This window comes from Panicum virgatum, chromosome 3N (assembly GCF_016808335.1).
Source record: "Panicum virgatum strain AP13 chromosome 3N, P.virgatum_v5, whole genome shotgun sequence".
Lineage (NCBI taxonomy): Eukaryota > Viridiplantae > Streptophyta > Magnoliopsida > Poales > Poaceae > Panicum > Panicum virgatum.
Genome location: NC_053147.1, coordinates 12619380 through 12632903, shown reverse-complemented (window position 1 = coordinate 12632903; position 13524 = coordinate 12619380). Strand labels below are relative to the sequence as shown.

The 13524-nt window shown below is 50.7% G+C and overlaps 2 protein-coding genes across 2 annotated transcripts; both read right to left on the bottom strand.

Annotated features, from left to right (window-relative positions):
• Positions 1-1653: 1653 nt before the first annotated feature.
• LOC120664354 (zinc transporter 7-like) lies at positions 1654-4850 on the bottom strand. Its single transcript, XM_039943535.1, has 4 exons — positions 4586-4850; positions 3841-4505; positions 3606-3755; positions 1654-2323 (listed from the first exon to the last, which is right to left on the bottom strand). The coding sequence occupies exons 1-4, from the start codon at positions 4638-4640 to the stop codon at positions 2018-2020; spliced, it is 1176 nt and encodes a 391-aa protein (XP_039799469.1). The 5' UTR covers positions 4641-4850; the 3' UTR covers positions 1654-2017.
• Positions 4851-8241: 3391 nt separating this feature from the next.
• On the bottom strand, positions 8242-9302 carry LOC120664353 (glutaredoxin-C7-like). The gene has a single exon (XM_039943534.1). It carries the CDS (start codon positions 9089-9091, stop codon positions 8687-8689), a length of 405 nt encoding a protein of 134 aa, XP_039799468.1. The 5' UTR covers positions 9092-9302; the 3' UTR covers positions 8242-8686.
• Between the last annotated feature and the right edge of the window lie 4222 nt (positions 9303-13524).

The following is a 13524-nucleotide window of genomic DNA, read 5'->3' as shown; positions in this document are numbered from 1 at the left end:
GTGACTGACTGGTGGGCCGTCCTTGTGGAACCATGCGGCAGTTTGGGTTAGCAGTTGGGTGTTTTGGTGTAGTACATAGCTTTGCAGTGAATGCAAAATGTTGTGTTGGTGTGCATGAACAGATGTCAGGTGGAGGAAAAGGCCAGCAGAAAGAATGAGATGGTTGTCTCAGAGAGAGAAAAAAATGGCTTCAAATGACACGCCTTTTTTTCATTTGGCTTCAAATGTGAGCAACAAGTTGAAACCCCGACGACCAGACCCATACATGGCAGTTTTTAGTCTAATTGGATTAGATGGAAGTGCTGGAAAACAGGGAGCCCATCGACAGGTGTCGAGTTATTAGATGAATTTTTTTAGGAGAGTTAGATGAGTTAATCTACCACGAGTTCATTCCGCGTATTTGGTTAGGATGGCTCCACCAACGTATGCATAGCAGAACATAACCGACTTGCTGTCTTTGCAGATATGACCAATAGACCAAGCATGCAGCTCTCCGATTCAAAAAAAAGAAAGAAAGCATGCAGCTCTCTATATGTTTCTGGGTCAGATTTTTTCTTTATTCCCCTTTCCATTTCATTCAGTTGTGTCGCAAATGTCTTTGAACTTGTGGCCCACTAAGGATCATTTCTTATCCAGGGGCCAGGGCTAGCCCGCGCACGCTTTCAAGCCCAGGCCGACCTGCATACACGCAACCTTCACGCCCAGACAGACCTGCTCTAAAAAACGAAGAATTGGGCCCTAAATCCGGTCATTTACTTTTCATTTGATTCATGATTTTCAATCTATGGGCATTAAAATTTATTTTCCATTTATTGACCCAAGCGGAGAGCCCTGCATTTCACTAACAAACGAGAGATTTCAAAACTCCTCCCTCATCGTTTCTCACTCCCTTCAAAAGCAACCTAATGGGTGTGTTCGTTTGGCTTTTCAGCTAACTAGCCAGCAGTATTGTTCTCTCGTACTAAATCAGCACCAGCCACCAGCCAGTTAGCAGTACTGTTCTTTCATAACAAATCAGCACCAAGCCACCAACCACAGCCAAACAAACACAACGAATATCAAGAGCAATGAACGGTGGGCGAAATTTGTAAATGAAGCGCACACAAAAGTATACCTTGCATTGTATTAGTAACGTTAATAAAATTGAAAATAGTGGAGGCCTGGTAGTTTAAATGCATAGGAAAGCTTGACTTTTATATTCAAAGAACAGTTACTAGTATCCATTTAAAAAAAAAAACCATTTGAAAACTAAGCACCTCAAGGGCTCAAACTGCAATGAACGGCCTGGCGAGAGTCAACAACTCTAAAGCGAAAAGGGAAGAAAAAGGGTGGGCAAGTGGTGCCACCACCTGTGGTTGTCATTTTCTCATGGTCTGAATGTTCCTCGCCACTTTCAGCATTAGGAGCACGGTGCACTCACAGAAAAAAGATGGGCGAGTTTTTCAACCACCACATTGCCTTTCAGCTTAGATCCTACACTCCATAAACATCACCCCTCGCAAAGAAAGATTCTACTCCACGGACTGCACAGCACAAAAGTGCATTTGAAACAACACCTCCCTGATGCTGAAGCATTTGATGCAGATCTCAAGTGGTCAGTATTCGGTAATCTGCCAACACCGTAAGAATTTGACAATAGAGGACCAGCCACAGTAACAATGAAACATCAAATCAAAGCCAGCAGCTGATGCAGCGGCTGCCATACATATCACTGCTTGCTCGTCGTTTTAGAAAACCACTGCAGTTACACGCTCGAGTACAATAGAAACCCGCGGTTAACATCTCACCTATGGAACCACCATTGTTGGGGCAGTGCAGTACAGGAGCCCCACTTTTTTACATATGGCGGTGATTGTTTCATGCCCTTCAAAAACAGGGCATGTCATCCTATGAGCCCCAGCAAGCTACTACTATGAGACACAGCAAGATACTAGAGCGTAACATTAGCACTATACACGCACGACAGGAATTTCCTCGGGTGATTATGCACCTTTTACCTGATGATCAAGGGTAGGTCTCAAGCCCATATTGCCAGTGATGACATGGAGATCGCACCAAGGAACAGTGTGATGTATGCCATCACTTGCTGTCGCAGCGACCCTGTCATCTTCGAACCCAAGAAGTCTGCAGCAATGAGATCCACCAGCGACATGTATATCAGGAGGCCGGCTGACACCGAGTCAAGAATTCCCTCAATCACAAGAGCCCTTGGGCTATTTGGATTGTAAATTGTGGACAAGCCTACCCCAGCAGCTATCCCTGCCGGTGTTGTAATGGCAAAGAAGGATGCCATTAGAACCGCTGAAAGGTTCTTGAATTGTGCCTGTAGGGAGATAATTTGGTAGTGGGTCAACTGATAATTTAATTGGGAAAAAGGCAGCATCAAAGACAGCCACCCAAAGAAAATAATGAGTAAAATAAATGTCAAGATAAAGTAAACAAGAAATGCAAACATGCCCATGCATTTTTTTAGAGCCTGTTTAGTGCTAATGTTATCCAGCCAGTAAATGGACATCCAACGAAATTGTCATGACTCACAAAATCCTATTTATAATGTATAATAGTAGGCAACCATAACTTGAACGAAAAGTCATAGATGGCAATTTACATGAATAAACGAACGGAAACTGTAAGGAGAAAAAAAAGGTACAGCAACAAGTATAATACCAAGTTATATTATTAAAGTCAAATGTTTGAACTCTGGCATGCCAATACCATTTTTTGTAACCGATCAAGTATCAAATACAAGTATTGCCAAAATAGTAGTTTTGGAAACATTAAACAAATGATTTGGAAGGAGGTCAGAATTCCTGATGTCAAATGGTCACAAACTTCAGTTTGAAGGTAGAAACAGGCAACTTGGAAGGTTAGTAAAAAAAACTTTGAAGGTTAGTAAAAGGAACAATTGAAAGAAATACAACAAATTACATTCACCCCATATAAAGTTGAGGCGTGAGTATCAGGCTATCAGCTGGATTTTTCCAACCAACAAGAAATTATATGATATATAAACTACAGGGTTCAACATCATCGTATATTAGTATCAAACAATTGGTTTCCGTGAGTGATGCCCCCCTAAAAGTAATGGGCACCTAGAGACTGATAAATACACAAGCACTAAAAAGAATAAATAACGCTCCACCTAAGAATGAGCAACAGCTAATTTGGGTTTGTCTTATTCATGAGGAGATATTGGAATAACAGGATAATTTTTTGCATACAGTAAATTTAAAGCATAAATAAACTCGTCACGTTACTACTCTATTTATACTTGCACATTAATTCAAACAAACTTTGACATGCCATGATGATCAACAAATTAGCTTTTCTAAAAGTTTGAAGGATGGGGTCGATGCTCTTAAAGACTGATTCCCCAACCATCAAATTGACAAAGGAGCGAATCCAGACGAAAGCAAATGTAGGACCCCGAACACACTACCAAACAGATCAACAGCTGGAAACTCAAGCAATCTAAACAATTCCACTTCCATGTTCTTGTGCAAAATCATCAATCATGGTGCCAATAGAGCTTGGTAAAGTATTATTGATTAATTAAATAACGTGAAATTGAGAATTACTCAATGGAAGCTTACTGAAATTCTCACCTGAGCAATGCACCCGCCTAATGCAAACCCCTCGAAGAACTGGTGGAATGAAAGAGCTGCGACAAGTGGCCTGATTGTGCACGGGCTCCGCGACACTCCCAGTGACAAACCGATGATCACAGAGTGAGACACTATCCCCATCTCCAGTATCTGCAACCAAGGCAATGGTGGTCATCAGAGTGTGCTCCATGAAGCATCAAAGTATCCCAAATGAGCTGATCAAACAACAAACCACCTGTGATACAACGACAGAGCGGACATGCTCCGACACATCCCCCTCTCGGCCCTCCACTTGCACCAGCTCGTGTCCATGGCTGTGGCTGTGTCCGTGTCCGTGCGAGTGTCCATGGCAGTGCGTTTGCAGGAGCGGGGCCTTGCGCTCGTCCTCGACGACGGTGACCACGGTGATATCCTCTTCACTCGCGGACGCGGAGGAGGCCGCTGCGAGCGCGGCCGCAGCGGCTGCCTTGACGCGCGCGGCCTCGTCGCGGTGCTTCGTCTCGTAGAACCTGGTGGCGAGGAAGTCGAGCACCAGCGTGGCGAGCGCGGCGACCATGGCGACGAACCCCGGGAACGGGAACCGTCGCCACGGCACGGCGGGGAGGCAGGGGCTGGAGAGCGCGTTCTGGGCGTCGTGCAGCATGTGGACGAACCCCGTGGCGAGGATGACCCCGGCCGCGAACGCCTTGGCCGCCATGAACGCGGCGCTGTCCGTGCGCATCGCGCGGCGCTTCCGGCCCGCGAGCGGCAGGCCCACCCCGAGCACCCCGGCCACCAGTATCGCCGCCATGGCCACCTCCTTGAGCCGCAGCGCCGCCGCGTCGTCGCGGCACCCTCCCCCCTCCGCCTTCTGCATCTCCTCCGCGCAGCTCGCCGTCGAGAGCGACGCCGCCATGAGCTCTGCACGCGCAACACATAAAAGCCGTCAATCTCCAGAGCAAACGGCGATAGGTCTCGGAAAAAGCAGCCGAATCGCGCACCATTGCTGGTGCTCAAGAACTGGCCGGCGTGCCGGCGGAGCGCGGCGAGAGCCATGGCCGGAGAATCCAATCCCGCGATGGACAGGACGGACAAAACTCTCGGGGAAACCGGCAATTTGGGCGGCCGCCTTTTCCGATGCCGTGGATTCCTAGCTCCCCGTCTCACGCAAAACGAACACGGCTAGTGGACAGAGAGAGAGAGGAGATCGGGAGGGAGGCGAGGTCGAAGTCGTGGGGAAAGAGCCGAGCAGAGAGAAGGGCGGACTTTGAAGAGAAGGGATGTCGTCATGGTGGTGGGAGTGCACCCCAACCGCGGTGGCGATGCGCCGACCGCCATCGACGACGTGGACGGCCGTGGGCGCACCCAGGTGGTCTGCGCGCAGGCGTCGTCCCTGAGGCGTGGGTCCGGGAGGTGAGAGCCACGCGCCGGGAGGCATCCCGACCGTCGGCCTCCTCGGCAGACGGCGGGGATGTCGCGCCCTGGTCGGGCGCGTCTGATGCGGGGCCTAGCGGCCGTATAACGACCTGGGCCCACGTACGGAGGAGCGTACGTGTTACACGTAGTCCTAGCGGGGCATACAAGACTGGTTGGTGGGTCCTTCTGAGGCGGGGCCCAGCGGGAAGCGACTGAGGTGGCGGGGGAGAGGTCCGCGGAGGAGGGGAGGTCACGTGCAGGCGGGCGCGGCGTGGGTGGATATGCGGATCGAGTCGGGGGGGGGGGGGGGGGGGGGGCGAACGATGTCGACATTGTGACGAGGGCCGAGGGGTCCGCGGAGCCCACCACGCCGCGGCGGCACGCGAGGTCCTGGGTACTTTTTCATTTTTATATTTAAAAAAAATTCAAAAATATATGTCGAATATAGAAATTTTTAAAAATAGATTACTGTCGCCCCCTAATGGGCGACATGACCTAAATGTAAAAAAATTTACATTTATATCCTGGCGCCCAGGGCGCATTAAATAGTGAACTTCTAAAATCGTAGAAAAATCGAAAAAATGCAAACTCAACTGTTATGGATTCTATGAAACAAGATCTACAACTTTTGTTACATAAAGTTTTTCATTTGATCAATGTATCTAAATCAAGAAAAATAGTTTTTGTACCTAGAAAAATCTGAAATAATTCATTTGGTCTAGTTGTGCTTATCTAAAATTTAGTAAACTTTTTTTATAGCTCTTAGGAAATAAAATAATGGTACTGTAAAAGTTATGGCTTCTAATACTCAGTATAGTAGCATGTATAAATAACCCATTTAAACCAGATATATTGCAAGATCTAATTTAAAAACTTATTTTAGAAATGTTTTCTGGGCCTACCAATTTTGTAGCCTATGCTCACCATATGCAACACTCTGGCCAAAGATGACATACATCCAAAGGATGGATATTGAGATTTAAATAAAAGTGCATTAAACTGGTATTTAAAATAGAGCAAGATACATTGATCAAATGAAAAACTTTATGTAACAAAAGTTGTAGATCTTGTTTCATAGAATCCAAAACAGTTGAGTTTATATTTTTCAGATTTTTTTACGATTTTATATCAATTTTACAAGTTCTACTGTTTAATGTGTCTTGGGCGCCAGGATCTAAATGTATTTTTTTTATATTTAGGTCCTGTCGCCCATCCAGTGAGCGACGGGGACCCATTTTTGAAAATTTTTCTATTTAACATATATTTTTGAAATTTTGTTTTTTAAAATATAAATATGAAAAAGGAGCGAGGTCCTGTCCTCCTGGATCGCCCAGATTGGGCTGCATTTGCTTCCTTGCTAGGCCCACAGTACTGTGAGCATGACCTGCTGCGCATTCATCGTCCTGCATTATTTTCAACTTTTTTTATTTTTTTCACGGAGAAGAATAGAGAGCATCTCATTTCAGCGGCAACGCTGGTGGGCTTCTGGCCCATTGGCAACATCAGGCCTTCTCCTTCCTCTTCTGGGCCATGAAAAAACACTGCAATCAAATTAATCAGTCAATTCGTGCAGAGGGTAGGAGCACTTGCAAATCGCAAATCCCAGTGGACTCAGCTCGGCACACAGCAGCGCGCTCTCGAGTCGATCGATCTGCTAGGCATGCAGAGCGAGACCCTGCAGGCTACAGGTGCCATTGCACGTGTGTTCTCGTCACTCTTTGCGTTGAGGAACATGGGGAGTGTGCACGTGCCCTAATGGGCGTGCATTCGTCTTTGCACGATATCTAGTGGAGGCGGACGCGCACACGCAGGCGTCACGTGGGACCGCACTAGCGCAGGCTGCTGCAACGCTGCACGCACGCGCCCCTGCGTCGTTTGTACGTACCGAGTTCAGGCGAGGCTGCTAGCGACAGAGGGGGCGAGCCATGGTGATGGTGGACTCCTGGCGAGGAGCCACAGCGTACGTACAGGCGACCACACCCCGCGCTGCGCGTACGATCAGTTTAACACGTACGCGTACACCAGCTAATTACTGCGATGTACTGTACGTGGTGAGTCGACGCTGACTTGACGGTGTACGTACGTACGGGCCGGGGACGGGGCTAGCTAGCAGGAGCTAATGCTGCTGCTGCTGCTGGGCTGCTGGGCTCCTGGCCGAGGAATCCGGCCGGCCCGGATGCGGCCACGGAGTAAGCGTACAAACAGATGCCGACGGCTGCTGCTGCCTTCTTCTCAGCTCAGCTCAGCTCAGCTCAGCTCAGCCAGGCCCAGCCGTACGTCGTCGGCTTGCTCATAACACGGAGACGCGCACGGGATATCGGAGGAGCGCAGTGCTGCCCGCAGGAGCTCCAGCTGCTGCCGCCGCCGCTGCTGCACGTCACGGGATCGGGTTCATGCATACATCTACTTCAATTTTTTGTACTTAATAATAATTCTGGCTTCAGCATCCACTCGTTGCATACTCACACCCAAACATCTACTGCACTTATATTTAGGTTCTGTTTCGAGCCAAGCATACAAACAGAAAAGCTAATTAGGCGAGCTAAAGTTTAACCAAAACTAAAAAGCATTAGCAAATATATGAATACTCGTAGATTTTAAACTTTAGCACTTAATTTTAACCCGTCCCGTCCAAACATGGCACTAGCAGTTACCCCTGCCCGTCCGCAGGCGGCCGTGGGAGCACGCGGCAGCCGATGATCTGCCTTTGCATGATCGCAGCCCAACCGCGCCAATCTACTGTACTGCAGATCGGCCGTCGATTTCACCTCAGAGAAGATGGATAACTCTCTGGTTTAATTTTTCCTTCTCTCCATGCCGTAGGGGGCACGGCTATTCAGTGGTTATCTTTAGCTTCTTTGGATGGACCGATCATGTCGCCGGCGCAGTCGTTGACGACCACGTACGCGCAATATATACAATCCAGCTTGCAGAATTGCAGTTGCGGGTCGGCATGCATGACGGCCGTTCCCTTTTTCCGGAAGATGATCAAGTATAAATCCTGTGCCGGCGGGCAGGTGCGCCGCCCCAAGCCTGAACTCGCGTGCAGGGAGGCGGAGGCCAACTAACACGTACTCCACCTGACCTTAAGCGTCCTTGATCGTTTGTCTTCCTTCCCATCAGGTTCCGATCCGGTGACGTCTACGCCACCCACCCTCCTCGTTTAATACCTTATCTCGCCCCCGTTACACGTATATACAGTCAGTCGATGCATGATAGTCCACTACACTTTTCCATTCTCAATTCATCTCCTCTGCCTTCCTTAATTACTTTCGACTGAAGTCGCATACATACGCACGTCACGCTGTCAATCACAGCTAATCAAGCCAAGCGAGAGGAGAAAGAGAGAGAGAGAGGGAGGTGAAATTGACCGGACTTGTACAAGAGAAACGTATTAATTACATTTAGACCCAGACATTTCTCGCGGGAGCCCTCAGCTTTAGCCAACCCTCTCGCCTCCAGCCCCGTAGCAAAAGCACCCCAAGTGTACAGCACGCGACGACGTCTTACTAACGTCACTGTCCATTTTACCCCGCCCCCCCTCGACTTCCACCTAAATTACGTAACGTATAGCGTACCCGTGTATCTACAGAGGCACGGCAAGCCGACCCGCCGCGCGCGGCTGCTCCGGCGGGGTGGGTAGGTTCGTCGTCGGCCCGGCCGGCCGGCGACGCGCGGCCCGGCCCCTAGCCGCAGAGCGCGCCGACCTCGCGGAGGCGCGGGACCAGGAGGCCGCTGAGGTGGAGCCCCATGAGCCCGTCCAGCCCGCCCACGGGCGCGCCGCCCACGAACAACGCCGGCACGGCCGCGGCGGCGGCCGCCGACGCCGCGGCCTCCTCGGCGGCCTCCTCCACCTCGATCACCGTCGCGTGCGCGCCCACGGCCTCCAGCAGCCGCCGCATCACGTGGCACATGCAGCACCCGCGCCGGGCGAAGATCACCACGGGGCTCTCGCGGACCAGCCGCCCGACGCGCTCCGCGGGGGCCTCCACGTCGCCCGCGGGGTCGATGGTCAGGCCCAGGCGCCGCCGGGGCCCGGGGGTCGGCGCCTCGCCGGCCACCGCGCAGCTCACGCCGCCGCCTCCCTGCATGTACGACTCTTCCTTTCTCCTCTCGCTGTGGTTGGGGGGGCTGCGGTGCGGTGCGGAGGAGATCGACGGGATCGGCTGCAGCCTTGCGGGAGCAGAGGGGGGCGCCCGGGCGGGCGTGTGGTTGCCGCGCTGCCGCCGCTAGCTAATTCACGGCGTGAACTCTGTGAGTGGCTGGTTGGGTGGTCGCCGTCAATATCCCGGGCCGGAGGACGTGGGGGAGGCCCCGTATATATAGGAGCGGGCGCACATGGGGGCGTGACGTCAGCCGGACGGTGACGGGCGACGGTGGGCCCGGGATGGCGTCACGTGGCTGGACGGGGAGGAACACAGCACAGGGGAGGACTAGGGAGGGGTTGCTTGGATGAATCGAGGAAGCAAAGTGGGGCTTGAGCACGCAGTCGTTGAAGGGACAAGATCGCCATTGCCGATATTTGCTCAATGGCTGTGCTAGGTAGGGTACAGCAAGTCGAAAGGCATCGAATAATCATATTCAGGATGAATTGATGGGATGGCAATTTGGATCCTAGTTGCTCTCAAGCAAAGATGTGATTCTCGTATGGCATGGAGGGTTTTTGGTCCAATTGATCATATTTCCCTGTACTTTATCATAGTTGGGATCGATAGCATTATGTACATATTTTCCTGTATAAGTTGGATCCCACAAGACCTCTCACCCCCAAGATCCCCCCCCCCCCCCGGTTTTGTGTGCATGGACGTCTGATAGCCTGGCATGGTACAATTAAGACTTAACGGAGCTCTAGACACATCGACAATGTGCTGATAGTACGTTGATAAAGGAGTCCTAGATTCTCAGTTATTTGTATTTTTCATTTGATAATTAAGGAGCTTCCGCTGTGTTCGCTTGGATGTGGCTGATGGCTGCTGCTGATTTGTTAGGAGAGAACAGTACTGCTGACTGGCTGGTAGGTAGTGCTGATTTAATATGAGAGAATAGTACTGGTGGCTGGTTGACTGACAAGCCAAACGAACACAGCAGATGCATGCTGTGCAGAGAACTCTTACACAAAGTGGGCCGAACAAGTCATGAAGTCTCAAGACTCATCATCCCCTATATAAAGCCATGTTTTGTTGGGGTCGCTCTAGCTCCGAGGCAAAAAACTAGTAAAGAAGATAATACTATAATCCCCACAATTTGTGCTTCCCTAGAATTACCATGGCTAGTACCATGTTCATGGGCTTGTTAAAACAGACGTCTGATTTGGACAGGAGCAGTGCCTTGGAGTCGCGGTCGAGACTAGCACCGATTTGAATTATGTTGTGCAGCAATTTTACAATTTAAACCCCGTCTCTAAATAATTAACCAAGCGACGTTCTGTTTACCCACCAGTCATTTCGTATCATTCTCTGCAGCAATGTTCCACCTCCCAGCAATGCCGACGAGTAGGGTTGAAAATGGGACGGGAAAATCCCGTCCCGACCGGCTCCGTTTACCGTTTAAACCGACCGTAAACCGTTTCCGTGGAAAAAAATAGAAAAATGGGAAAACAAAACAGGAAAACGGGCGGGAACGGGAACGGGAACGGTTGGGGTGTTTTCCCGACCGTTTTCACGGTTCCCGTTTTCAGCCGGGAAAATTCCCGCGGGAATTCCCGTATTTGTCGTAGTCGGCTGTGTTACCTGTGTTGGAAACGTGAATTGTTGTTTGCATATGTTACAACGTGAATTGTGAATTCGTGATTCACTTTACCTGTGTTTCTTAGTTATACGAGTCTTGTTTCCATGTTATTTATGCATAGTTGTAATTATTTTATCGAGTTAAATGTTTGAAGTGGTTGTATGTATTTTTCCGTTTTGAGTTATCGATTCCCGATCGTAATCGGCATGCTCCCGACCGATTGATTTCGTTCTCGATATCCCGTAATACCGATTTCGTTTTCCCGTCCGATTTTTCCGTTCCCATTTTCATTCCGACAGTTCCCGACCGTTTTGACCAAGAGCAACGGCGATGGAGAAGAAAGACGGACGCGGGACCCGAGGTGGGGTCCAGACCACCACCACCACGACGCGTCGACGCCCCGTCGTCGTCCTGTGGGCTGTGGGCAGCGGCGGTAGCCGGCGACGTCACCGCGCTCCTGGCCGGCACGGCGGGCCCTCCGGAACGTGGCGGGTGACCCGTGCGGCAAGGGGACTGGGCGCTCGTGGGCGGGGCCCGCCGGCTGGGGAGGGGGGCCCGGTGCGGGCCACGTGGCGCGCGGGGCCTCCGTTGTCGTCGCTGTTCCGGGGCGCCCGGGCGCGCGCGTCACTCCCCACGGCGCGGCTGGATGCCGCGCGGCGCCGGCCAGGCGAGCGGCTCGGATCCCCTCCGCTGGCCGGTGCGCGTCGCCGGGGCATTTTTGGCTCCTAGTGTCGACGAGTCATCTGCCATAGTACTCGATCGTACCTGCCGCGCTCACGTACGCCGCCCGCGCTTTTTCCGAATTATGCTGCCCGGCCGGTGTCGTGCGCGTGTAGTATGCGAGTACACCATTATACATGTCGTCAACCAATTCTCAAAAAAAAATATCGTCAACCAAACTGCACGTCTGTTCCAGCGTATCCGTTGATAATTGCTTATTAGGCAGCAACTATCTATTTGCGAATGAACAAAAATATTTGGGTCTGTAAAGTTTCCAAAGAAATTGGCAACATATCAATTTGCGAATGAACAAAAAATATTTGGTGTGTATAGCACGCTAGAAGTTTCCAAAGAAATTGGCAAGATTGGGGAGGGTGTTTGGATTTCAGTGCTATTTTTTAGCCAGCTATGGATTAGCATCAGCTGATCCAAACATATGCTGCTAAAAGGTATGCTAAATTTTAGCAAATTCCCTTAGATTAGTCTCATAGAAATGTTATGATCATTAAATTTGCTGATATGAGAGTATTATTATGAAGAGAGAGCAGGAAGAGGAGGAATTTTATGGGTGGCTCGGCTAGTTTACAGTCTTGGTAACTATGTGATGACACTCCTCACTGAAATGGTCTTAGTAATTGTTAGCCTATTAGTTGATTGAGAGTGATTAGTTGTGCTAGTGATACATATGTTTGTAATTTGGAGTAAATTCTTTTTTTACTTTTCTATATTATTGAAAGTTGCGTCGTCATCCATAAAGCATGGGAATCTATCCCAGCTTCTATGATTGTTGATACCTCCAATTCTGATCCTTTATTCTAGCACAAATGTTCAACAAGTACTATGAAAATATTTGGCATTATTGCCGATTTGGGACCAATAATCTCAAGTTGTTCACAAACTCCACGCAACAAAACCTAAGCAAGCGCTCCAAAGTAACAACAGCATGGTACATGTTGCACTAGACACTAATGACTGATAATAATTTTTTTCCGTGCATGCTCCAAATAGTTTCTGCTTTTCTGCAGGCGTTGAGCCTTTTTCGACACTGCTAGCAAGATTTTGAATTGTTTCATCTCTATAAAACAACAACATAATTTATGCGGAGTTCCTTGCTTTCATACATGCAGCAGCAATCTGATGATGAGCCTAAATATCCCTGAACGAATTGAAGGTCCTTTTCGCCACGTCATCCATGCACGGCCCACACGACGTGAGTGATCGCTTTATTCCACCGGGAAAAAAAAGTGCTTGACACGGCGTGACACCTCAGCAACAGTACTATGCACAGCTCACTCAACTGAAACCTGCCCCATTCACTACTAGAAAACAGCCCAAAAATCCAGACCAAAGGAACCACTTGTTACTTGAACCGGTACTAATGTGAGACATCAGCACCGGCTGCATCAATAACCGGTACTCTTGGCCTGCGCCAAACGCTGGCAAGACGCGCCACGGCACAAACCGGTGCCAATGCACTGACAAAGACGCCGATTAAATCCATCAGCCGGTACCAAATTGGCCATGCATCAACGGCACCGGGTGGTGGCATGAACCGGTGCCTATGGAGCAGACATTAGCACCGGTGGAAAAAACCACCCGGTACCAATGCCTCTCGCGTCTCTAGATATTTGTAAGTGCTGGGCGCGCGTCCTCTCTCTCGTTCCGTCTCATTTCTCTAGATCTCATCTACTCTACCCCTCTCTCTCTCTCGCTCCGTCTCTCCCTCACCCCGGGCGAGCGCCGTGCGTGCGCTGCGCCGCCGTCTCGGCTCTCCCCATGCGCCGCGCCGCCCCGTGCGGGCGGGCGAGTGCCGCCGCCTCGGCTCTCCCCATGCGCCGCGCCGCCGCCTCGGCTCTACGGCCCGAGGTCCTCCCCTGCTTGAGTGATGGGCGGCCCGGCTTCTCCCTCGCGGGGCGCGGTGGCCCGGCTCGAGCTCTGTCGCGGCGGTGGATCTCCGGCCGGCCTCCTCCGCGCGGGGCCACAACGGCGGCCGCCGAATCTGCGCAGGAACTGCGGCGGCGGCGGTGGGCACGCGCGGCGAGAGGGGCCTCCAACGCCAGCCAGCGGAGCTCGTACG